The 24,294-nt window shown below is 42.6% G+C and overlaps 1 protein-coding gene across 4 annotated transcripts in view; it reads left to right on the top strand.

Annotated features, from left to right (window-relative positions):
• LOC123775190 (cell adhesion molecule 1) overlaps positions 1–14,464 on the top strand; it is a 198,290-nt gene extending 183,826 nt beyond the window's left edge. For all 4 annotated transcript variants that reach the window (XM_069321911.1, XM_069321912.1, XM_069321913.1 and 1 more), the window contains exons 8-9: positions 4,884–5,020; positions 13,137–14,464. In XM_069321911.1, the coding sequence (XP_069178012.1) occupies positions 4,884–5,020; positions 13,137–13,249 (250 nt within the window). In that variant the 3' untranslated portion in view covers positions 13,250–14,464. The remainder of the gene's footprint in view (positions 1–4,883; positions 5,021–13,136) is intronic.
• The last annotated feature ends 9,830 nt before the right edge of the window (positions 14,465–24,294 follow it).

Genomic DNA, 24,294 nt, shown 5'->3' with positions numbered 1-24,294 from the left:
AGGGTCGGGGCTCGAAGAACCTTTGAAGCTGTTGGAGGATCGTCTGTTTTATGAGAGTACGGGCAAATTATGGATAGCAGGAAATTTTCGTCAAAATCTGTAAGTTATGAAATGTTTGCTTTCAAAGTATTTAGCGGCGTAGCCGGCGGGCAGTGCCAAAATGGGGAACTGAATGTGACTCTGGCACATTGTTCAATTTTGAGTTCTGGCGATCCCGACCAGCCTATGTTCATCCCGTACCTCAGACTATTCACCTCTGCCAGTTTGAGTGAGGCTAACCCTAGGTGTCTGGCCTCCACCTTTGGACAGACAAACAAGCAGACGCTCTTGCTCACAGATATAGATTTTTAGGTATATAAATATTTGTTTCGAGGAACAGAGGCGAGATTTTACAGTAGGAATACACAGAATGTAATGAATACACTGAATGTCCTGAATACACTGAGTGTCCTGAATACACAGAATGTAATGAATACACTGAATGTCCTGAATACACTGAGTGTCCTGAATACACGGAGTGTCCAGAATACACTGAGTGTCCTGGACATCAGCCAGGTCATCAACCAGACCAGCTGCCTCAGAGAAGGGAGAAAATAATTTACTTTTACTAAGTCGAAGTTTTGTGGTGTATTTGCCCCAGCAGTGAAATAATCCCTGAAAATACTCTCACGTTTGTTATGTTGACTGTAAATTATTTTAAATATTAAAATTAATTAATAGGAAATCACAAGAATAGATATATTTTAAAAATATTGCTGAATATAAATATATATAATTAATTCTCAGAAACGCTGGAAATTGGGTGTTTACCACCAGGTGGAAGCTGGTATATATATATATATATATATATATATATATATATATATATATATATATATATATATATATATATATATATATATATATATATATATATATATATATATATATATATATATGTATACTGATTATTATATAAATGTTTGAGACGGATTTTACGTTTCTCTAATCATCTTAGACATATATATTTTGTAAGGCATTGTATGTAAGGTCAGTATTTGGGTTGAGGGCCGAGGTGTGACCCCGGATATATCGCCATGAAAAGGTTAAGTATCGGTGTATGACATTTACAAGTCTCAAATCTAAGAGAACTCTTCCGGCTATGATCGGCTCAAAGTGTTTACCAGGGTATCGTAAATACATTTTCTTGGCCTCCTTTTTACAATTTAATAATACCATTTTAGGACCATTGGGTTTACTTACCGATGACAGACGGCCAGTTACAGTAACGTGCTGAACACTGAATTTACAATCCCACACGTCTGAAGAAGGGAGGAGAGACCTTGGTGACGTTTTGGCCAGTTCTGAACTATCTATTACCAAGTCGTAAAAGAAAACTGAACAATTTAAGTTACGTGTCAAGAACTATAACTCTCTCAAAAGGATGATGTTCTATTGAAGTACATGATACAAATGTCACACCGCGCGGAATTCCTTTATGAAGACAGGACGTCAATTGACGGGTATAAGACCGTCAATTCCTTTCTCTTCGTGTGTGGATTCATGTGTGTGGGTTCAAGTGTGTGGGTTCATGTGTGTGGGTTCATGTGTGTGGGTTCATGTGTGTGGGTTCATGTGTGTGGGTTCATGTGTGTGGGTTCATGTGTGTGGGTTCATGTGTGTGGGTTCATGTGTGTGGGTTCATGTGTGTGGGTTCATGTGTGTGGGTTCATGTGTGTGGGTTCAAGTGTGTGGGTTCATGTGTGTGGGTTCATGTGTGTGGGTTCATGTGTCTGGGTTCATGTGTGTGGGTTCAAGTGTGTGGGTTCATGTGTGTGGGTTCATGTGTGTGGGTTCATGTGTGTGGGTTCATGTGTCTGGGTTCATGTGTGTGGGTTCATGTGTGTGGGTTCATGTGTGTGGGTTCATGTGTGTGGGTTCATGTGTGTGGGTTCATGTGTGTGGGTTCATGTGTGTGGGTTCATGTGTGTGGGTTCAAGTGTGTGGGTTCATGTGTGTGGGTTCATGTGTGTGGGTTCATGTGTGTGGGTTCATGTGTCTGGGTTCAAGTGTGTGGGTTCATGTGTGTGGGTTCATGTGTGTGGGTTCATGTGTGTGGGTTCATGTGTGTGGGTTCATGTGTGTGGGTTCAAGTGTGTGGGTTCATGTGTGTGGGTTCATGTGTGTGGGTTCATGTGTGTGGGTTCAAGTGTGTGGGTTCATGTGTGTGGGTTCATGTGTGTGGGTTCATGTGTGTGGGTTCAAGTGTGTGGGTTCATGTGTGTGGGTTCATGTGTGTGGGTTCATGTGTGTGGGTTCATGTGTCTGGGTTCATGTGTGTGGGTTCAAGTGTGTGGGTTCATGTGTGTGGGTTCATGTGTGGGTTCATGTTTAGTTCATGTGTAGGTTCCTATCTGGGTTAGCCGTCTCCAGTTATCACTGATTGATTTCGTATTTATCACACATTATTCTAAAAACAAATAATTAGATTAAATACGGTTTTAATCAGACACTCTCTGCAGTATTGGACGCTCAACCAACATTATCGACGGTGCATCAGTATTATCTACGTTGAATAACAGCTTAAAAATCATAGATGATGACATTATCTGTGTCAATAACAGCTAAAAAATCTATTGAAACACTCTATGGACAAGGCTTCAAACATTTCAGATTTCACAGAAGTCGCTCGGATTTGGAATCGATGCCAATCCTTCTTAAAGAGGGGCTTGGGGTGGTTACCTTACCTTGACGTGCTTCCGGGGCTTAGTGTCCCCGCGGCCCGGTCGTCGACCAGGCCTCCTGGTTGCTGGACTGATCAACCAGGCTGTTGGACGCGGCTGCTCGCAGCCTGACGTATGAGTCACAGCCTGGTTGATCAGGTATCCTTTGGAGGTGCTTATCCAGTTCTCTCTTGAACACTGTGAGGGGTCGGCCAGTTATGCCCCTTATGTGTAGTGGAAGCGTGTTGAACAGTCTCGGTCCTCTGATGTTAATAGAGTTCTCTCTCAGAGTACCTGTTGCACCTCTGCTTTTCAACGGGGGTATTCTGCACATCCTGCCAAGTCTTCTGGTCTCATGTGGTGTTATTTCTGTGTGCAGGTTTGGGACCAGCCCCTCAACTATTTTCCACGTGTAAATTATTATGTATCTCTCCCGCCTGCGCTCAAGGGAGTACAGATTTAGGCTCTTTAGTCGGCCCCAGTAATTTAGATGTTTTACTGAGTGGATTCTAGCAGTAAAGGATCTCTGCACGCTCTCCAGGTCAGCAATTTCTCCAGCTTTGAAAGGTGCTGTCATTGTGCAGCAGTACTCCACTCTAGAGAGCACAAGCGTTTTGAAGCGTGGGGCAACAATCATTCTATGAAACTCGTAATACAATCACAAAGTTACCTATAGACAAACTTCGTATAGACAAACAAATCTTCTATAAATATAGATCTTTATATTATCATATATTTGATGATGATTCTTTCAAGTAAAATCTTCCTAAACGTATATTTTTTAACTATGTAATTATATAAATATAATTTTAAACCTACAATTATTTAGATTTATAATTAAATAACGTGGTGTTAACGACCATTAACAAATTCTTATTAACAAAAAATCATAAACATTCTAGCAGAGAGCGACAGTTTCCACTTCCATAACCCACAAACTATATTTCACTTCACGTTTTTTTTTAAACATTTCTGCATCTATATTATTTCATCAATGTACACTACTTCCCCCTCTCAGTCTGCCTACGGGCGAGGAACTATATTATACCACCCTGCAGGACTGACCACATACTCTTCATGAAGTATGGGCCATATACTCTTGCCAGTCTCTCTACAGAAAACTCATAGAGTTTCCTGTAGAGACACTGATATTCTCACTATCTCCCTGCAGGGTGGACACTGATATTCTCACTATCTCCCTGCAGGGTGGACACTGATATTCTCACTATCTCCCTGCAGGGTGGACACTGATATTCTCACTATCTCCCTGCAGGGTGGACACTGATATTCTCACTATCTCCCTGCAGGGTGGACACTGATATTCTCACTATCTCCCTGCAGGGTGGACACCGATATTCTCACTATCTCCCTGCAGGGTGGACATTGATATTCTCACTATCTCCCTGCAGAATAGGCACTGATATTCTCACTATCTCCCTGCAGGATAGGCACTGATATTCTCACTATCTCCCTGCAGGATAGGCACTGATATTCTCACTATCTCCCTGCAGGGTGGACACTGATATTCTCTCCCTATCTTCCTACAGGGTGGACACTGATAGTCTCCCTATCTCCCTGCAGGGTGGACACTGATAGTCTCCCTATCTCCCTGCAGGGTGGACACTGATAGTCTCTCCCTATCTCCCTGCAGGGTGGACACTGATATTCTCTCCCTATCTCTCTGCAGGGTGGACACTGATATTCTCTCCCTATCTCCCTGCAGGGTGGACACTGATATTCTCTCTCTATCTCCCTGCAGGGTGGACACTGATATTCTCTCCCTATCTCCCTGCAGGGTGGACACTGATATTATCTCCCTATCTCCCTGCAGGGTGGACACTGATATTCTCCCTATCTCCCTGCAGGGTGGACACTGATATTCTCTCCCTATCTCCCTGCAGGGTGGACACTGATATTCTCTCTCTATCTCCCTGCAGGGTGGACACTGATATTCTCTCCCTATCTCCCTGCAGGGTGGACACTGATATTCTCTCCCTGCAGGGTGGACACTGATATTCTCTCCCTATCTCCCTGCAGGGTGGACACTGATATTCTCTCCCTATCTCCCTGCAGGGTGGACACTGATATTCTCTCCCTATCTCCCTGCAGGGTGGACACTGATAATCTCTCCCTATCTCCCTGCAGGGTGGACACTGATATTCTCTCCCTATCTCCCTGCAGGGTGGACACCTCGCTGATGGGCGCGGGTCTCAGCTCGTGGCTCCACATCGCTCGGGCGGCCGTGACCGACTCCGGCAACTACAGCTGCAGTGCTGGAGACGCCGTCAATACCTCCGTCAGAGTCAATGTTCTTGACGGTCAGTCCTTCCGTCTCTTACTGTCTCTCTCCATAAGGGTCATTGTTCTTGATTGGCAGTCCTTCTGTCTCTTGGTGTCTCTCTCCATAAGGGTCCTATGTTAATGTTTGGTAATTTAACCTTCAGAGAATCTGTCAGTTTCGTGTCAAGCAACTTTCTCTGTGAATCATTTTGTGCCTACATGTCTCTATTCTCCGTTCCTTTCTTCTGTACCCCTGTTTAATCTTTGTATGACTTTAAATGCGTATATCTGAATGATTTTTCTGACTGTCTATACCTCTGTTCCTGTCTCTCTCTGTCTCTGTCTCTCGAGATGTTTGTCTCTCACTGTCATATTGGTCTGTCTTTATCTCCCTCTCTCTCTCTCTCCCTCTCTCTCTCTCTCTCTCTCTCTCTCTCTCTCTCTCTCTCTCTCTCTCTCTCTCTCTCTCTCTCTCTCTCTCTCTCTCTCTCTCTCTCTCTCTCTCTCTCTCTCTCTCTATCTCTCTCTCTCTCTCTATCTCTCTCTCTCTCTCTGTCTCTCTCTCTGTCTCTCTCTCTCTCTCTGTCTCTCTCTCTGTCTCTCTCTCTGTCTGTCTCTCTCTCTCTCTCTCTCTCTCTCTCTCCCTCTCTCTCTCTCTCTCTCTCTCTCTCTCTCTCTCTCTCTCTCTCTCTCTCTCTCTCTCTCTCTCTCTCTCTCTCTCTCTCTCTCTCTCTCTCTCTCTCTCTCTCTCTCTCTCTCTCTCTCTCTCTCTCTCTCTCTCTATCTCTCTCTCTCTCTCTCTCTCTCTCTCTCTCTCTCTCTCTCTCTCTCTCTCTCTCTCTCTCTCTCTCTCTCTCTCTCTCTCTCTCTCTCTCTCTCTCTCTCTCTCTCTCTCTCTATCTCTCTCTCTCTCTCTCTCTCTCTCTCTCTCTCTGTCTCTCTCTCTCTCTCTCTCTCTCTCTCTCTCTCTCTCTCTCTCTCTCTCTCTCTCTCTCTCTCTCTCTCTCTCTCTCTCTCTCTCTCTCTCTCTCTCTCTCTCTCTCTCTCTCACGTCTCACAAGGATCCAGCATCTCACGCTGTCATCTCCAGCCTCGAGTTACTCCTCACACCTTCACTCTGCCTTCTTATCTCAGCCTCTGCTCTGAGTGCAAGTAGAAGCTCTATCTACTAAACATTCTGCTCAGAGTGTTTTTCAACCCATAATTATTTATCCCATGTCGCTCCTAAAATGTTTTCTGTAATTAGAAATGTTTATGATTGTTTTGAGTCGTCCATTTGTTGGTTTGAAATGTCACGACGATTGTTCGTTCACTCATGCTACGATACTCATCTAGCTGTATTCACCATGATGTACTCAACTAATGGTAATCACTCAGTTGTACTCGCCTAGATGTTGTTCACTAGAATTGGTCAGTCTTGTGAATCGCTGAGTGAACGTTCTTCTTAATTACGATACCTGCTTGTGTAACTGTATGACGTTAGTCTGCCCTTATAGATCAGGTCACTGGCTGGCTGGTTTCTCCCGGCATAATGTGTGGTTCCTAGCATGTGTATGTGGCTCCTAGCATGTGTGTGTGGATCCTAGTATATGTGTGTGTGGCTTCTAGCATGTGTGTGTGGCTCCTAGCATGTGTGTGTGGCTCCTAGCATGTGTGTGTGGCTCCTAGCATGTATGTGTGGCTCCTAGCATGTATGTGTGGCTCCTAGCATGTGTGTGTGGCTCCTAGCATGTGTGTGTGTGGGTCCTAGCATGTGTGTGTGGCTCCTAGCATGTGTGTGTGGCTTCTAGCATGTGTGTGTGGCTCCTAGCATGTGTGTGTGGCTTCTAGCATGTGTGTGTGGCTTCTAGCATGTGTGTGTGGCTCCTAGCATGTGTGTGTGTGGGTCCTAGCATGTGTGTGTGGCTCCTAGCATGTGTGTGTGGCTTCTAGCATGTGTGTGTGGCTCCTAGCATGTGTGTGTGGCTCCTAGCATGTGTATGTGGCTCCCTAGCATGTGTGTGTGGATCCTATTATGTGTGTGTGGCTCCTAGCATGTGTGTGGCTCCTAGCATGTGTGTGGCTCCTAGCATGTGTGTGTGGCTCCTAGCATGTGTGTGTGGCTCCTAGCATGTGTGTGTGTGTGTGTTGCTCCTAGCATGTGTGTGTTGCTCCTAGCATGTGTGTGAGGCTTCTAGCATGTGTGTGGCTCCTACCATGTGTGTGTGTGGCTCCTAGCATGTGTGAGGCTCCTTGAATGTGTGTGTGGCTCCTAGCATGTGTGTGTGTGTGTGTGGCTCCTAGCATGCGTGTGTGGCTCCTAGCATGTATGTGTGGCTCCTAGCATGTGTGTGTGGCTCCTAGCATGTATGTGTGTGGCTCCTAGCATGTGTGTGTGGCTCCTAGCATGTATGTGTGGCTCACATGAGTCTCCAGCCTACTCAAGTAGTCCCTCCTGCTGCAGCTGGCACTTCCTGGCCTCCTTAATTAGCTGTGAGAGCTCTGAAGATTGTGTGTACGTGAGTTTGTATATATTATCCATAATACATTATCCATAAGTATACATGACTGACTCAAGTAATCAGTTACGCGTCGTCAATCAACGGTAAAACAGTAGATCTAGTTCAGTAACTATGTTAACCTCGTTTGCTAGAATAGCATAGGTTCTAGAATTGGTTATTAAGGGGACATCCTTAATGGTTTTCTCGATTCCAGTTCTTTTTTCTAAGCTTCCATTCGTTCTGTTTCCTGTTTAATAGGTAGTTCCTCAGTCAGTGTAGTACACTGGTAGTTTCTGTTAGTAGTTACACTGGTAGTTTGATATTTCGTGTTTCTTTCAAGCTGTTTTGGCAAAACTATTATCTACAGTGATGCAATGAACACCATTGTAAGGGGCTTGCAAATGGCATCTCAGTCGTTTTTTTTTTACTATTTATGGAGAGATTCTCTGAGTTACTTTAAGCTTTGTTTCAAGCCCATGGAGCTGATGGCCTTCGTCTCCAAATGTCTGTGTTATCGTCTTTGCTTGGTTCAATCTCTTGAGGTAGTTGAGGTTGTATTAGGAAAACTAAAGATGTTTTGGAAACTCCCTACCTCCGGATCCTTTATTATATGCTAATGTGTCAGAAAAGTGTCATAGAATGATTATATCTGAAAGGTGTGTTTGTGTATTTACACTTGAAATGGTGTAAAATTCGTTGAAAAAAATAAAAAAATAAAAAATCTTCCTTTTTATTTACGCTGCAGAACTGAAATTTGGAATAATTGCAGTTTAATTTTATAATAATTTTTATAATAATTTTCATATATAACTAGTCAAAAAATATTGGTTGACATTGAACAACTTTTATGAAAAGGCTCAGCTTAAGAAAAGGCTAATGGGCTAAGGGGGCCCCATGCCCCCTTAGCTAATCATCTAATTGTATTTGCGAGGCTTGAGCCATTTGGGCTGTGTCATATCTACATTTATATTGTGTATAGAGTCTTTCTCTTCCACTTCACTTCCGAATCCATTCCATTTGGTTCCTTCACCGACACTGGAAACATATATATTTATAATTTACCCTTGGGTCATTTGCATACTTCTTGCTTCGTTTCAAGCGTAATGATGACTCCGGTTTGGAGCTTCATATTCAAAGATTGGTCTCACGTATGTGGTATACAGAGTACAAAAATAATTTTGTATTCGTGTTTCTAAAGGCAGTGTTTGTGTTTGTCGACAGAGATATATTGGTTCATTTGGAGCTATGAGTCCTGTTGGGGCGTACTTAAAGCACGTGGGAATGAGTGACATTGGTGAGACTTCATTAGATTATAGTTAAGTTTGATTGAATATAAATTGGAAATTTCCGTAATCAAGTGTCCCTGCTTTTGTGTGTGTGTGTGTGTGTGTGTGTGTGTGTGTGTGTGTGTGTGTGTGTGTGTGTGTGTGTGTGTGTGTGTGTGTGTGTGTGTATGTGTGTGTGTGTGTGTACTCACCTAGTTGTACTCACCTAGTTGTGCTTGCGGGGGTTGAGCTCTGGCGCTTTGGTCCCGCCTCTCAACCGTCAATCAACAGGTGTACAGGTTCCTGAGCATATTGGGCTCTATCATATCTACATATCTACACTTGAAACTGTGTATGGAGTCAGCCTCCACCACATTGCTTCCTAATGCATTCCATTTGTCAACCACTCTGACACTAAAAAAGTTCTTTCTAATATCTCTGTGGCTCATTTGGGCACTCAGTTTCCACCTGTGTTCCCTAGTGCGTGTGTCCCTTGTGTTAAATAGCCTATCTTTATCAACCCTGTCGATTCCCTTGAGAATCTTGAATGTGGTGATCATGTCCCCCCTAACTCTTCTGCCTTCCAACGAAGTGAGGTTCAATTCCCGTAGTCTCTCCTCGTAGCTCATACCTCTCAGCTCGGGTACTAGTCTGGTGGCAAACCTTTGAACCTTTTCCAGTTTAGTCTTATGCTTGACTAGATATGGACTCCATGCTGGAGCCGCATACTCCAGGATTGGTCTGACATATGTAGTATATAATGTTCTGAAAGATTCCTTACACAAGTTTCTAAAGGCCGTTCTTATGTTAGCCAACCTGGCATATGCTGCTGATGTTATCCTCTTGATATGAGCTTCAGGGGACAGGTCTGGCGTAATATCAATCCCCAGGTCTTTCTCTCTCTCTGACTCTTGAAGTATTTCATCTCCCAAGTGATACCTTGTATCTGGTCTCCTGCTTCCTACTCCTATCTTCATTACATTACATTTGCTTGGGTTAAACTCTAACATCCATTTGTTCGACCATTCCTGCAGCTTGTCCAGGTCTTCTTGAAGCCTCAAGCTGTCCTCTGTCTTAATCCTTCTCATAATTTTGGCGTCGTCAGCAAACATTGAGAGGAATGAGTCTATACCCTCTGGGAGATCATTTATGTATATCAGAAACAGGATAGGTCCAAGCACAGAGCCCTGTGGGACTCCACTGGTGACTTCCCGCCATTCTGAGGTCTCACCCCTCACTATAACTCTCTGCTTCCTATTGCTTAGGTACTCCCTTATCCACTGGAGCGCCCTACCAGTTACTCCTGCCTGTTTCTCCAGCTTATGCATCAACCTTTTATGGGGTACTGTGTCGAAGGCTTTCCGACAGTCCAAAAAAGTGCAGTCCGCCCATCCTTCTCTTTCTTGCTTAATCTTTGTCACCTGATCATAGAATTCTATCAAGCCTGTAAGGCAAGATTTACCCTCCCTGAACCCATGTTGATGGGTTGTCACGAAGTCTCTTCTCTCCAGATGTGTTACTAGGTTTTTTCTCACAATCTTCTCCATCACCTTGCATGGTATACAAGTTAAGGACACTGGCCTGTAGTTCAGTGCCTTTTTTCTGTCACCCTTTTTAAATATTGGTACTACATTAGCAGTCTTCCATACTTCTGGTAGGTCTCCCGTTTCCAGTGACCTACTATACACTATGGAGAGTGGCAAGCTAAGTGCTCCTGCACACTCTTTCAATACCCATGGCGAGATTCCATCCGGCCCAACAGCTTTTCTCACATCCAGCTCCAATAGGTGCTTCTTGACCTCATCTCTTGTAATTTCGAACCTTTCCAAGGTCACCTGGTTTGCTGCCACCTCTCCTAGCACCGTGACTTCTCCCTGTTCTATTGTAAAGACCTCCTGGAACCTTTTGTTGAGTTCTTCACACACCTCTTAGTCATTCTCTGTGTACCTGTCCTCGCCCACCCTAAGTTTCATCACCTGTTCCTTCACTGTTGTCTTCCTCCTGATGTGACTGTGTAGTAGCTTTGGTTCGGTCTTGGCTTTATTAGCTATATCATTTTCATACCTTTTCTCAGCTGCTCTTCTCACAATAACATACTCGTTCCTGGTGTATGTGTGTTTGTGTGTGTGTGTGTGTGTATGTGTACTCACCTATTTGTGCTTGCGGGGGTTGAGCTCTGGCTCATTGGTCCCGCCTCTCAACTGTCAATCAACTGGTGTACATATTCCTGAGCCTATTGGGCTCTATCATATCTACACTTGAAACTGTGTATGGAGTCAGCCTCCACCACATCACTGCCTAATGCATTCCATTTGTCAACCACTCTGACACTAAAAAAGTTCTTTCTAATATCTCTGTGGCTCATTTGGGCACTCAGTTTCCACCTGTGTCCCCTAGTGCGTGTGCCCCTTGTGTTAAATAGACTGTCTTTATCAACCCTGTCATGAAACAACATTATTATCACTCTCGGTTATCTTGAGGTTATCTTGAGATGATTTCGGGGCTTTTTAGTGTCCCCGCGGCCCGGTCCTCGACCAGGCCTCCACCCCCAGGAAGCAGCCCGTGACAGCTGATTAACTCCCAGGTACCTATTTACTGCTAGGTAACAGGGGCATTCAGGGTGAAAGAAACTTTGCCCATATGTTTCTGCCTCGTGCGGGAATCGAACTCGCGCCACAGAATTACGAGACCTGCGCGCTATCCACCAGGCTACGAGGCCCTACTAACGATGCTTCAGACCTGCGTCTCATTGAGTTCACATTCCAGCACAAGTTGCACCGACCACCTGCAGGGATACATCACCCGATAACACCCTGTCGAGAATGAATTGTTAAAAACATCAGATGATACACTTGAGCCAAATGAATGAGGCGCTCCAAAGCCTCGCTACATAGTCAGAACGAAGCGATTCAGTACAAGTTTTGTGTCACAAAATGGCCAATATTGAACTCCTAACCCGTCACTATTAATTCAATGAAAGCAACTGTCTGGCTCCTGGTACCGAAAATGGTAGTATTTCACAACACCTGTCAACAGCTATCAAGCTTTGTAGATACGAGAAAGTGTTTGTGTTTTAGTAAAAATGCAAAAAAGCTTGAAGCTATTTTTTGTTTGCACCACACATCGCTTTCTCTTGACTCTTTTAACATCAGAGAAAGTGTGTATTATTGAAGGTATGCAAGAGCCTCATTGTTCGCCCTTGCCGCCGCACATCTTGAAAATATCAATATATTCAAGGAGTATGTTGACCAGACCACACACTAGAAAGTGAAGGGACGACGACGTTTCGGTCTGTCCTGGACCATTCTCAATCGACTTTAGAATGGTCCAGGACGGACCGAAACGTCGTTGTCCCTTCACCACGTTGTCGTCCCTTCACCTTCTAGTGTGTGGTCTGGTCAACATACGTCAGCCACGTTATTGTGACTCATCGCCTGCATAAGGAGTTTTTAGGTTTTTAAGCTAAATTTACAGAGCCTACTCATCAATAGTTGTGAATAAATAATGAATAAATTGTGAATATCAATAAAATGCGTTAATGAATTTCATAATTTTTCTTTGCTAATTAATGTGTCTGAAGAATACCTGATACAACTTCCTTATATCTGACTAAAATACTGACATCCTACATACCTTACCTTGTGTTGGTTTCGGGGCTTAGTGTCCCCGCGGCCCGGTTATCGCCAGGCCTACCAAAGCAATTTATTGACTAGACATGTCAGAATAAGGCAAGACAGCCTTATTTTAGTCGCTTTTTTAATAAAAAAGTAAGCTGATTTTATCCTGTGTTATTAACATAAAAGTTTAGTTCTGTTTAGGAATTGTTGAGTTAAATTTCAATTTGGATGAGCTTTTGTTATAAATAAAATATTCTTAAAATTCCTACTAAGAATGACGTTAAATTATTAACTATATCTATACAGGAGAGAACTGAGGTGTGCTTTACTTCAGTGTCTAGCCTCATGTTCCCTCACTGTTTCATGTTCTCTCACTGTCTCATGTTCACTCATTGTCTCATGCTCTCTCATTGTCTCATGCTCTCTCACTGTCTCATGTTCTGTCACTGCCTCATGTTCCCTCACTGTCTCATGTTCTGTCACTGCCTCATGTTCCCTCACTGTCTCATGTTCCCTCACTGTCTCGTGTTCACTCACTGCCTCATGTTCACTCACTGTCTCATGTTCACTCACTGTCTCATGTTCCCTCACTGTCTCGTGTTCACTCACTGCCTCATGTTCACTCACTGTCTCATGTTCACTCACTGTCTCATGTTCTCTCACTGTCTCATGTTCACTCACTGTCTCATGTTCACTCACTGTCTCATGTTCTCTCACTGTCTCATGTTCTCTCACTGTCTCACGGTCACTCACTACCTCACGGTCACTCACCGCCTCTCGTCTGCCCTACAGGAGAGAGCTCGGCAGCTATGCAACACTCCACCACTGACGGAGGGAGTCTCGCCTCCTGCCCCTCCCCACTACTCGCCCTCCTCGCCACCTTCCACCTCCTCGCCGCCAGTTAAGACACGCCAAGTGAACGCCACCAACGCCAACAGTGCGTTGAACGCTAGCAACGATATCAGTGCGTTGAACGCCAGCAACGATATCAGTGTGTTGAACGCCAGCAACGATATCAGTGTGTTGAACGCCAGCAACGATATCAGTGCGTTGAACGCCAGCAACGATATCAGTGTGTTGAACGCCAGCAACGACATCAGTGCGTTGAACGCCAGCAACGATATCAGTGTGTTGAACGCCAGCAACGATATCAGTGTGTTGAACGCCAGCAACAATATCAGTGTGTTGAACGCCAGCAACGATATCAGTGCGTTGAACGCCAGCAACGATATCAGTGTGTTGAACGCCAGCAACGATATCAGTGTGTTAAACGCCAGCCACGCCACCAGTGCGCTTAATGTTTTTAACGCCAAGAGTGCGTTAAACGCTAACAGCCCGTGCAACACCAGCAACGTCAACAAAGCACTAAACGCCTACGAGGTCAACAGTGCGTTCAACACCATCACTGAAAGCCACGCCAGTGAGGACCTGCAAGAGTACAGTGCAACACTGTCGGCGTGTGTGCGTGTAGGTGTGTGTGTGAGTAGTGGGTGTTTGGACATTACATAGATGGTGTAGGAGCAGTGGCTAGTGTACATGGGTATCTTCCTCTATCTCTATCTCTCTCTCAACACACAGTTTTCAAGTTATCATCGCTGCGGGAATGAATGAAAGGCTTGCAATACTTGCATGCAACAGAACGTGAATATATATGTGTACGAACAAGGGAGTGGTTGGTTTCAGTACGTCCAAGATTTCAGTCTGGCGATCTTGGTTGGCTCGTAGAGGCGTGCACCGGCGCCCGTAGTCCAAGGAACACTGGGCCAGCACTCTGCTATGTGGGACCTTTGTTTACGGTGAAGGGGCAACACCTTTCAGAAGTCTTCTTTAAATGCTGGTCCGTGTGGGATGAGAGCTTCTTGTTTTTGTATTTATATTTATAAGAAAATGCAGCAAGCTGTACTATTTTTGGAGAGCTATATATATATATATATATATATATATATATATATATATATATATATATATATATATATATATATATATATATATATATATGTAGTGTGTATGTGTGTATGTGTGTATGTGTTTGTGTGTTTGTGTGTTTGCTTTTATATGTTTGTGTGTGTGTGTATATGTGTGTAAATGTACTGAAAACTGCAATAAATTTAAATGTTTTACTTTCTTTTCAATGTAATCCTTTTGCAACAAAACATGAACATTAAACTGCAGCACCCATGATACGAAGGTACTTAAGAAATTTCCTGTCCCAGTTTTCTTATTGGTCAGACATTGTCTCACATACACACACACACACACACACACACAACTACGTGAGTACAACTAGGTGCGTACACACATCCGGGCTTCCGGGCTCCATGGAATCTCTCCTTGGATACTAAAGGAAGGAGCAGAAGCATTGTGCCTGCCACTCTCCATGATGTACAACAAATCCCTGGTATCAGGTGAACTGCCAAAAAATTCGAAAACGGCTAATATTGTCCCGATATACAAGAAGGGTGATTGACAGGAGGCACTGAACTACAGCCCAGTGTCCCTAACCTGCATACCATGCAAGTTGATGGAGAAGATTGTGCGAAAAAAGCTAGTGGAACATCTGGAGCGAAAGAACTTTGTCACACAACATCAGCATGGGTTCAGGGATGGCAAGTAATGCCTCACAGGATTAATTGAATTATATGACAAGGCAACAAAAATCAGGAAAAAAAGAGAGGGGTGGGCAGACTGAATATTTTTGGATTGCCAGAAAGCCTTTGACACAGTGCCACACCAGAGACTAGTGCGAAAGCTGGAGATGCAGTCAGGAGTGAAAGGAAAGGTACTCCATTGGATAAGGGAGTACCTAAGCAACAGAAGACAGCGAGTCACTGTGAGGGGTGAGGTCTCAGATTGGCGAGACGTTACCAGTGGAGTCCCGCAGGGAATAGTTCTTGGACCTATACTGTTTCTGATATATGTAAATGATCTCGGAGAGGGTATAGAATCGTTCCTCTCATTGTTTGCTGACGATGCAAAAATTATGAGGAGGAATAAGACAGAGGAAGATAGTATGAGGCTACAAGATGACTCAGACAAACTGAACAAATGGCCCAACTAATGGCTACAAATGTTCAACGCAAGTAAATGTAAGGTAATGAAACTAAGCGGTGGAAACAGGAGGCCAGAAACAGGATACCGAATGGGAGATGAAGTACTTCATGAAACGGAGCGAGGGATAGATCTAGGAGTTGATATCACACCAAACTTGTCTCCTGAAGCCCACATAAAATGGATAACATCAGCGGCGTATGCATGATGTTAGAGTCTGCAGGTACAAATAGCAGTTACAAAGGTTACAGCCAGAGAAAGGCGAGAAGGCAATAGTGTGGTGATGGTGTTCACCTTGAACCCTAATATACCATCGTTTCAACATTCTATCCATTGAATTGTAAATTTGGTTGTTAATTATTTATTGTAAATGTTATTGGTATAATAAATTAAATTTGTTGATGTGCTAAATTTTATTAGTTAATTATTTTCAAAATTCAATATCCATTAGTCTCTCTTCCTCGCTCTCGTTCTCTCTCTCTCTCCATCATTCTATCTCTCTGTCTCTGTCTCTCTCTGTCTCTCTCTGTCTCTGTCTCTCTCTGTCTCTGTCTCTCTCTCTCTCTCTCTCTCTCTCTCTCTCTCTCTCTCTCTCTCTCTCTCTCTCTCTCTCTCTCTCTCTCTCTCTCTCTCTCTCTCTCTCTCTCTCTCTCTCTCTCTCTCTCTCTCTCTCTCTCATGCTCTCTGGAAACTAGGAGAAACCAGTAGGGTAAGGCACTATGAGGTATAAGAAGAGGAACCTCGAAGCCTGCTATCAGGAACCAGAGGTGGAATGCTCCAGTACACCACCTGTATACTAAAAGTATAACGACGTAACCTTTGTAATCCTTATTAATGCAGGTATATTTTCTTCCCCCTTTTCACATCTTTCTTTTCTATATTTGACTTATTGATTTGGCTGCAGATTACAGACAATTACTAATAGTCAATGATTATGAATTGAAATTGAATAATGGCATAAATTGTCATTCAATTGTTAAAATTGAAACTGGCTTAATTCATAATTGAATTATGAAACTGGCAGCCATTGGGAATCCTTGTAGTGTCCACGGCCTTACAATTCAACCGTTTGAGATAACTTTTGGCACTTGATAAATTAATACTTCGTCTATTGAGATTGACTTAACCTAATATATTACAAAGGGGAGACTATGGGGGTCAGTCACGGTCTTCAGTGACATGCAGCTGTCAATATAGTGTCTCTGTTTTGCTTCTTCGAGGAGAGGTATTTAATTTGGTTAATTATAGTTCAGTTAGGGTAGTTTAGATTAGGTAAAGGTTGGTTGGGTAAGGTTAGAATTGGTTAGGTTAAGCTTGGTTAATGGTTAAAGTTAGTTAGGTTAGGTTAGAATCAGCTGCATTAAGATTGACATCAGAAAATAATAAAAAAAATCCCTCCTAGGGATTTATAATGACTCTTATCCTGCTGGTAAAAGCACGGAAAAAATCCCCACAGGAGAACAGAAACACCAAGGTATTATGACAGTAAAAATATATATTTGCAGATAAATTAAAAAAAACATATGAAGATAATGTCCCACTCGGTTGAGCACATAACCTTCCGGTATCTTAACTAATATACAAAAATCAGAAATATCAAATAGTCATAATATTCACAATACACTACATACATATACACACTATTCATGTGTCTAGCAACACATGAATTAAAAATGGTTAACTCAAGCAAGATCATCAATGGCACATAGATGCCATTGATGATCAAATATATTCAGAAATAGATTCTGAAATCTAGACTGTATAATACTAGTCCGTAGTCCATCAGAACATTAGGACATCCTGTCAGTTATACGAATATTACTACTACTACTACTGCTAATAATAATAATAATAATAATAATAATAATAATAATAATAATAATAATAATACTAATAATAATATTAATAAAATAATAATAATAATAATAATAATAATAATAATAATAATAAAAATAATAAAATAATAATAATAATAATAATAATAATACTAAACAATAATAATAATAATAATAATAATAATAATAATAATAATAATAATAATAATAATAATAAAATAATAATAATAATAATAATAATAATAATAATAAAATAATAATAATAATAATAATAATAATAATAATAATAATAATAATAATAATAATAATAATAATAATAATAATAATAATAATAATAATAATAATAATAATAATAATAATAATAATAATAATAATAATAATAATAATAATAATAATTTTTGTTTGCAAGAAGGTACAATAGCTTGGTAAGATCCCATAAGATTGGTATCTTTACATTCATGCAAAAGCCATCAACACGCACAGCGTTTCGGGCAGAAACGCCCGAATTAAAATATGAATCGTGGCTTATCTAACTGTCTGGCGGAGTGAAAATCCCTGAAACCTTGTGTCTCTGTCCAACACAGCTTCCCAGCCGCCATTTTCTGGTCTTCTTGCAGAGGGCGCCCCGTCACTACCGCCCCTTAATACCAAATGTCCAATCCTCATTGAATAATCCCTGAATATCCATTTTAAGGTACTTAACTGGTAGGTCACACAAACGAGCTCAGTTTTTATTTACAAAACATTCATATATATTCTACTGGTTATCCATAATCAACGAAAATATGAGGGAACTACTTTGATGGGCGGAGAGATATGGCCGACTTCCGGCCTACCAGCACCCAGCCAGCTGACTGCCGCCACATTGAACAAATATCTACACCTCTTGCTCTTAATATAATGTCTCTCTCATTCTCTCTAGACAAACTACCACATGAACTTTCTCTACACAAATTACTGCGTACTAGAGATCAGATTCGTAACTATGGCTTTACAGAATGGGCACAACTCTTCAATGTTTGCCTGGGAAGATAACCAAGATAGCGGGAATTGGAAACCTTCCTAATGAAAAGAAATTAACATACTTTAATAATTCATCTTCTTCACGGCGAAGATTATAGAGTGACGTGACGATGGATAAAAGGTATGATAAAAAAGAATATTTATAAGGTATTAAATATACGAACATAAAACAGAATGCCAAACAGTGGATACTAATTCGCTAAATTTAGATTAATAAATAAGAGAGGGGTAACTATGGAAATGAAAAAAATATTGTTGATTTGGGGAACTAATTTTCTGATAATACGATTTACGTGGATTCGTTGGATTGTTTCAAGCGCAGGTTAGACAAATGGATGAACGTGCAGGGTTGGGAATATATATTTAGGAGTTGACATGGATGGGTCCATACTCTTTCTATGTTGTAACCCATGTTGACCCGGTACCCATGTTGACCCGGTACCCCATGTTGACCCGGTACCCATGTTGACCCGGTACCCATGTTGGCCTGGTACCTATGTTGGCCCGGTACCCCATGTTGACCCGGTACCCATGTTGGCCCGGTACCCATGTTGACCCGGTACCCATGTTGGCCCGGTACCCATGTTGACCCAGTACCCATGTTGGCCCGGTACCCCATGTTGACCCGGTACCCATGTTGGCCCGGTACCCCATGTTGACCCGGTACCCATGTTGGCCCGGTACCCCATGTTGACCCGGTACCCATGTTGGCCCGGTACCCCATGTTGACCCGGTACCCATGTTGGCCCGGTACCCCATGTTGACCCGGTACCCATGTTGGCCCGGTACCCCATGTTGACCCGGTACCCATGTTGGCCCGGTACCCCATGTTGACCCGGTACCCATGTTGGCCCGGTACCCCATGTTGACCCGGTACCGATATCGAATTAGTATCCAGGTCGCTATTTCTATATCTCTCCGTCTGTGTCTCATATGCTGTCTGTGTCTCTCTCTCCGACTCACTGTCTCTCCTCCTGTGTCTCTCAGCTGCTCCTTCCCTCACCTTGACTCAAGACGCTCTCAAGAGCTAAGCTTGGGTTCCACGTCACCTTCTTAAGCTTTTTTTCAGTCGCTGGATTGATGCCATGACCCACGTGAACCATTATTTGATCTCCTTCTACCTAGTTAAGCTCTCATCCTTCTAGCTAGTTAAGCTCTCTTCCTTCTACCTAGTTAAGCTCTCATCCTTCTACCTAGTTAAGCTCTCTTCCTTCTACCTAGTTAAGCCTTCATCCTTCTACCTAGTTAAGCTTTCATCCTTCTAGCTAGTTAAGCTTTCATCCCTCTAGTTAGTTAAGCTCTCATCCCTCTACTTAGTTACGCTTTCATCCCTCTAGCTAGCTAAGCTCTCATCCCTCTAGCTAGTTAAACACTCTTCCTTCTAGCTAGTTAAGCTTTCATCTTTCCAGCTACTTAAGCTCTCATCCTTCTAGCTAGTTAAGCTCTCTTCTTTCTAGTTAGTTAAGCTCTCATCCTTCTAGCTAGTTAAGCTCTCATCCTTCTAGTTAGTTAAGCTCTTATCCTTCTAGCTAGTTAAGCTCTCATCCTTCTAGCAAGTTAAGCTCTCATCCTTCTAGCTAGTTAAGCTCTCATCCTTCTCGCTAGTTAAGCTTTCATCCTTCTAGCTAGTTAAGCTCTCATCCTTCTAGCTAGTTAAGCTCTCATCCTTCTAGCTAGTTAAGCTCTCATCCTTCTAGCTAGTTAAGCTCTCATCCTTCTAGCTAGTTAAGCTCTCATCCTTCTAGCTAGTTAAGCTTTCATCCTTCTAGCAAGTTAAGCTCTCATCCTTCTAGCTAGTTAAGCTCTCATCCTTCTCGCTAGTTAAGCTTTCATCCTTCTAGCTAGTTAAGCTCTCATCCTTCTAGCTAGTTAAGCTCTCATCCTTCTAGCAAGTTAAGCTCTCATCCTTCTAGCTAGTTAAGCTCTCATCCTTCTCGCTAGTTAAGCTTTCATCCTTCTAGCTAGTTAAGCTTTCATCCTTCTAGCTAGTTAAGCTCTCATCCTTCTAGCTAGTTAAGCTCTCATCCTTCTAGCTAGTTAAGCTCTCATCCCTCTAGCTAGTTAAGCTCTCATCCCTCTAGTTAGTTAGGCTCTCATCCTTCAAGCTAGTTAAATTCTCACCCCCCCTAGTTAGTTAAGCTCTCACCCATCTAGGTAGTTAAGCTCTCATCCTTCTAGTTAGTTAAGCTCTCACCCTTCTAACTAGTTAAGCTCTCATCCATCTAGCTAGTTAAGCTCTCATCCTTCTAGCTAGTTAAGCTCTCTTCCTTCTAGCTAGTTAAAGTCTCATCCTTCTAGCTAGTTAAGCTCTCATCCTTCTAGTTAGTTATGCTCTCATCCATCTAGCTAGTTAAGCTCTCATCCTTCTAGCTAGTTAAGCTCTCATCCTTCTAGCTAGTTAAGCTCTTATCCTTCTAGTTAGTTAAGCTCTCATCCTTCTAGCTAGTTAAGTTTTCATCCTTCTAGCTAGTTAAGCTCTCATCCTTCTAGTTAGTTAAGCTCTCATCCTTCTAGCTAGTTAAGCTCTCATCCTTCTAGCTAGTTAAGCTCTCATCCCTCTTGCTAGTTAAGTTTCATTCTTCTAGCTAGTTAAGCTCTCACCCTTCTACCTAGTTAAGCTCTCATCCTTCTACCAAGTTAAGCTCTTATCCTTCTAGCTAGTTAAGCTCTCATCCTTCTAGCTAGTTAAGATCTCATCCTTCTATCTAGTTAAGCTCTCATCCTTCTAGCTAGTTAGCTAGTTAAGCTCTCATCCTTCTAGCTAGTTAATCTCTCATCCTTCTAGCTAGTTAAGCTTTCATCCTTCTAGCTAGTTAAATTTTCATCCTTCTAGCTAGTTAAGCTCTCATCCTTCTAGCTAGTTAAGCTCTCATCCTTCTAGCTAGTTAAATTTTCATCCTTCTAGCTAGTTAAGCTCTCATCCTTCTAGCTAGTTAAGCTCTCATCCCTCTAGCTAGTTAAGCTCAGCTTCCTCGCAACAAGCTCCATCCCTCCATCCTTATTCCCTCCTTCCTCTACCTACCCGGCGCCTCCATCCCACCTGCTCTCCATCCCTCCCCCCGCGCTAGACGGAGCAGGTGTCAGCGCCCATCTCGTTACCCTGGCGTCCACAGGTGTGCTGACAGCTGCCTGACGACCGCTGACAGCGTCTACCTTGCTAATGGCGCCCTCCACGTTACCTGCCTCGCTGAGGGGAAGTGAGATGGTGAGATAATGGTGATAATCAGAGGAGGGGGAGAGAGGGGAGGGTGAGGGGGGGAGGGGAGAGGGGAGAGGGGGGAGGGGTGAGGGGAGAGGGGAGAGGGGAGAGGGGGGAGAGGGGGAGGAAGGGTGAGAAGGAGAAGGGGAGAATGGAATTCTGGGGCATGTTCAACTAGTTTAAGTATTTCTGGATCATGTACGACCAGTTCAAGTACTTCTGGGGCATGTACGACCAGTTAGAGTACTTCTGGGGCGTGTACGACCTGTTCGAGTACTTCTGGGGCGTGTACGACCAGTTAGAATACTTCTGGGGCGTGTACGACCAGTTAGAATACTTCTGGGGCGTGTACGACCAGTTCGAGTACTTCTGGGGCGTGTAAGACCAGTTCAAGTACTTCTGGAGCATGTACGACCAGTTCGAGTACTTCTATAGCGTGTACGACCAGTTCAAGAACTTCTGGGGCGTGTACGACAAGTTCAAGAACTTCTGGGGCGTGTACGACCAGTTCAAGAACTTCTGGGGCGTGTATTTCTAGAGCGTACACGTCTGAAACGTGAACTTTTTTTTTAGGGGGGGGGGGGTTACTTCGAGGGTGTGTTGAGCTGGGTAGTCTACTTCTCTGAGGAGTAGTTTAGAGGAGAGGTGTCTCTGTGGGTCAGGTACCTATTGCAGAACTATTAAAGTTCAGTGTAAAACATGTTGTCAGACGGGCTCACCATAGCCCGTGCTACTTGGAACTTTTTGTTCCAAGTAGCGAATCTTAAACAACAACAACATGTTGTTATAAATTAGACAGCATTGGATAGAGTTACTCATCTTGTGAGTGAGGAACACACACTCTTAGAGACAGCATTGGACAGAGTTACTCATCTAGTGAGTGAGGAACACACACTCTTAGAGACAGCATTGGACAGAGTTACTCATCTAGTGAGTGAGGAACACACACTCTTAGAGACAGCATTGGACTACGTGACTCATTCCGTGAATAAACATGCCTCCATAGAGGCAGTATTGGATAATTCCAGTCATCATAGGAGTGAATATGACACTCCTCCTCACTATGTCGTGCCTTTGCAATATTCAAGAATTAATTGCTTTATACATTATTTACCAGATCATGTAAACACAAATTCTGAATGTTTTTATTACTTGCTGCAAACGTCAGTTACAAAATGCTCGCAGCGTCAAGCATTTTGTAACTGACTACAAAATTACTACTTTTGTAGAAATTAATTTACAACAAAAAAGTAATTAATTAACTTCATATAACTATTTACCAGATTATATAAACACAAATTCTGTATGTTTTTTATTACTTTCCGCTAACGTCAGTTACAAAATGATTGCAGCGTCTATTGGAATAATTTATATTAATTCTTTGAGTAATATATTACAGTTTGTAAAGATCTTACATTTTATCAAACAATATTTCAGAATGACTGGGTGCATATTGATGACTAATTGACATGGTTATAACTTTAGCTTAAGTGCTAATTCAGAGAGAAGGATCATGTGGGAATATCCACCCTTTCCTCATTAACAGGTGTGTATATATCCTTTCCTCCACTGCATGTGTGTATATATATCCTTTCCTCCATATAAGGATTGTGTATACTATCCATCACAGCAGGTGTGTGTGTGTGTGTATATCTCTCCACCCCATAGAAATTGGGTTTATCCTCCGTCGACAACAGGTGTGTATATCCTCCCCCTCCACAACAGGTGTGTATATCCCTCCTCCTGGCTCTGAGGCCTCAGCAATATGAGATCAATAAACCTGTCAATTTTCGCACCTAAACCAATAACATCTTAAGCTGTTCACTAAAGCAAAAAATCTCTCAACATTTTTTTAAGTTAAAAAATATATTTCTATGTATATATATATATATATATATATATATATATATATATATATATATATATATATATATATATATATATATATATATATATATATATATATACGTATCTGCTTGCCTCCATAGTGTTATGATTGTTATTTCAATGTTCCTTTATTAATAAAATTACAATATATATACAGAAATCAGGGTGACCTAAGGTCTACACAACAGCTAACAAGCCCAGAAAACACCCAAGTGGTCAAAAAGTTCCTATGAACCCAAGAAGCCGCGGGGGTCAAGCACCAATGAGTGCAACTGACCCCACGTGACGGAAGGGAGGTCAGCCTGGGGTCACCACCATGGGAGGTCACCACCATGGGAGGTCACCACCATGGGAGGTCACCACCATGGGAGGTCACCACCATGGGAGGTTACCACCATGGGAGGTCACCACCATGAAAGGTCACCACCATGGGAGGAAGAGTCTACTCCCACCTTCCAGGCAGGTCAGTATCACAGACCTGGCTGCTTCGTTTGTCTCAAGTGGTTGTGCTGATAAAGACCCCGTTCATCCCTGGGGAAGGCGCTGACAATTACTGTCACCGGTAAACTGCCTGAGATTTCTGCATATAGACGTAATGGCTTAGTGCTTTCACCTGATAGTCATCCTCTTCTGCAACAAAGACGGCGTGAACTTTGAACATGTGGCAACTGTGACAATAAATAATGCATATACCGACAACAAACTGGATCAAGCAATTGTTTAAAAGTGAACATTGTAATGTCATTAACTAAATTGAATGAAGTGCACACTGGGGGATATTGGCGGTGTTTCTGCATATATATTAAATTTGCATCTGCATAAATATAAAATTTCTGTGACGGTTTTTACACGAATATATTATTTCATCCCCAAATATCCTGAAATGAAGAAGGAGTCCCTTACCCCCCCTGAGGTCAAAGGAGGAGGATAAGCCAGGAGTCCTTGCTTATAGGGTGAC

Source organism: Procambarus clarkii, chromosome 10 (genome assembly GCF_040958095.1).
Source record: "Procambarus clarkii isolate CNS0578487 chromosome 10, FALCON_Pclarkii_2.0, whole genome shotgun sequence".
Lineage (NCBI taxonomy): Eukaryota > Metazoa > Arthropoda > Malacostraca > Decapoda > Cambaridae > Procambarus > Procambarus clarkii.
Note: the sequence above shows the minus strand (reverse complement) of the source record. Positions and strands in the feature narration are given on the sequence as shown.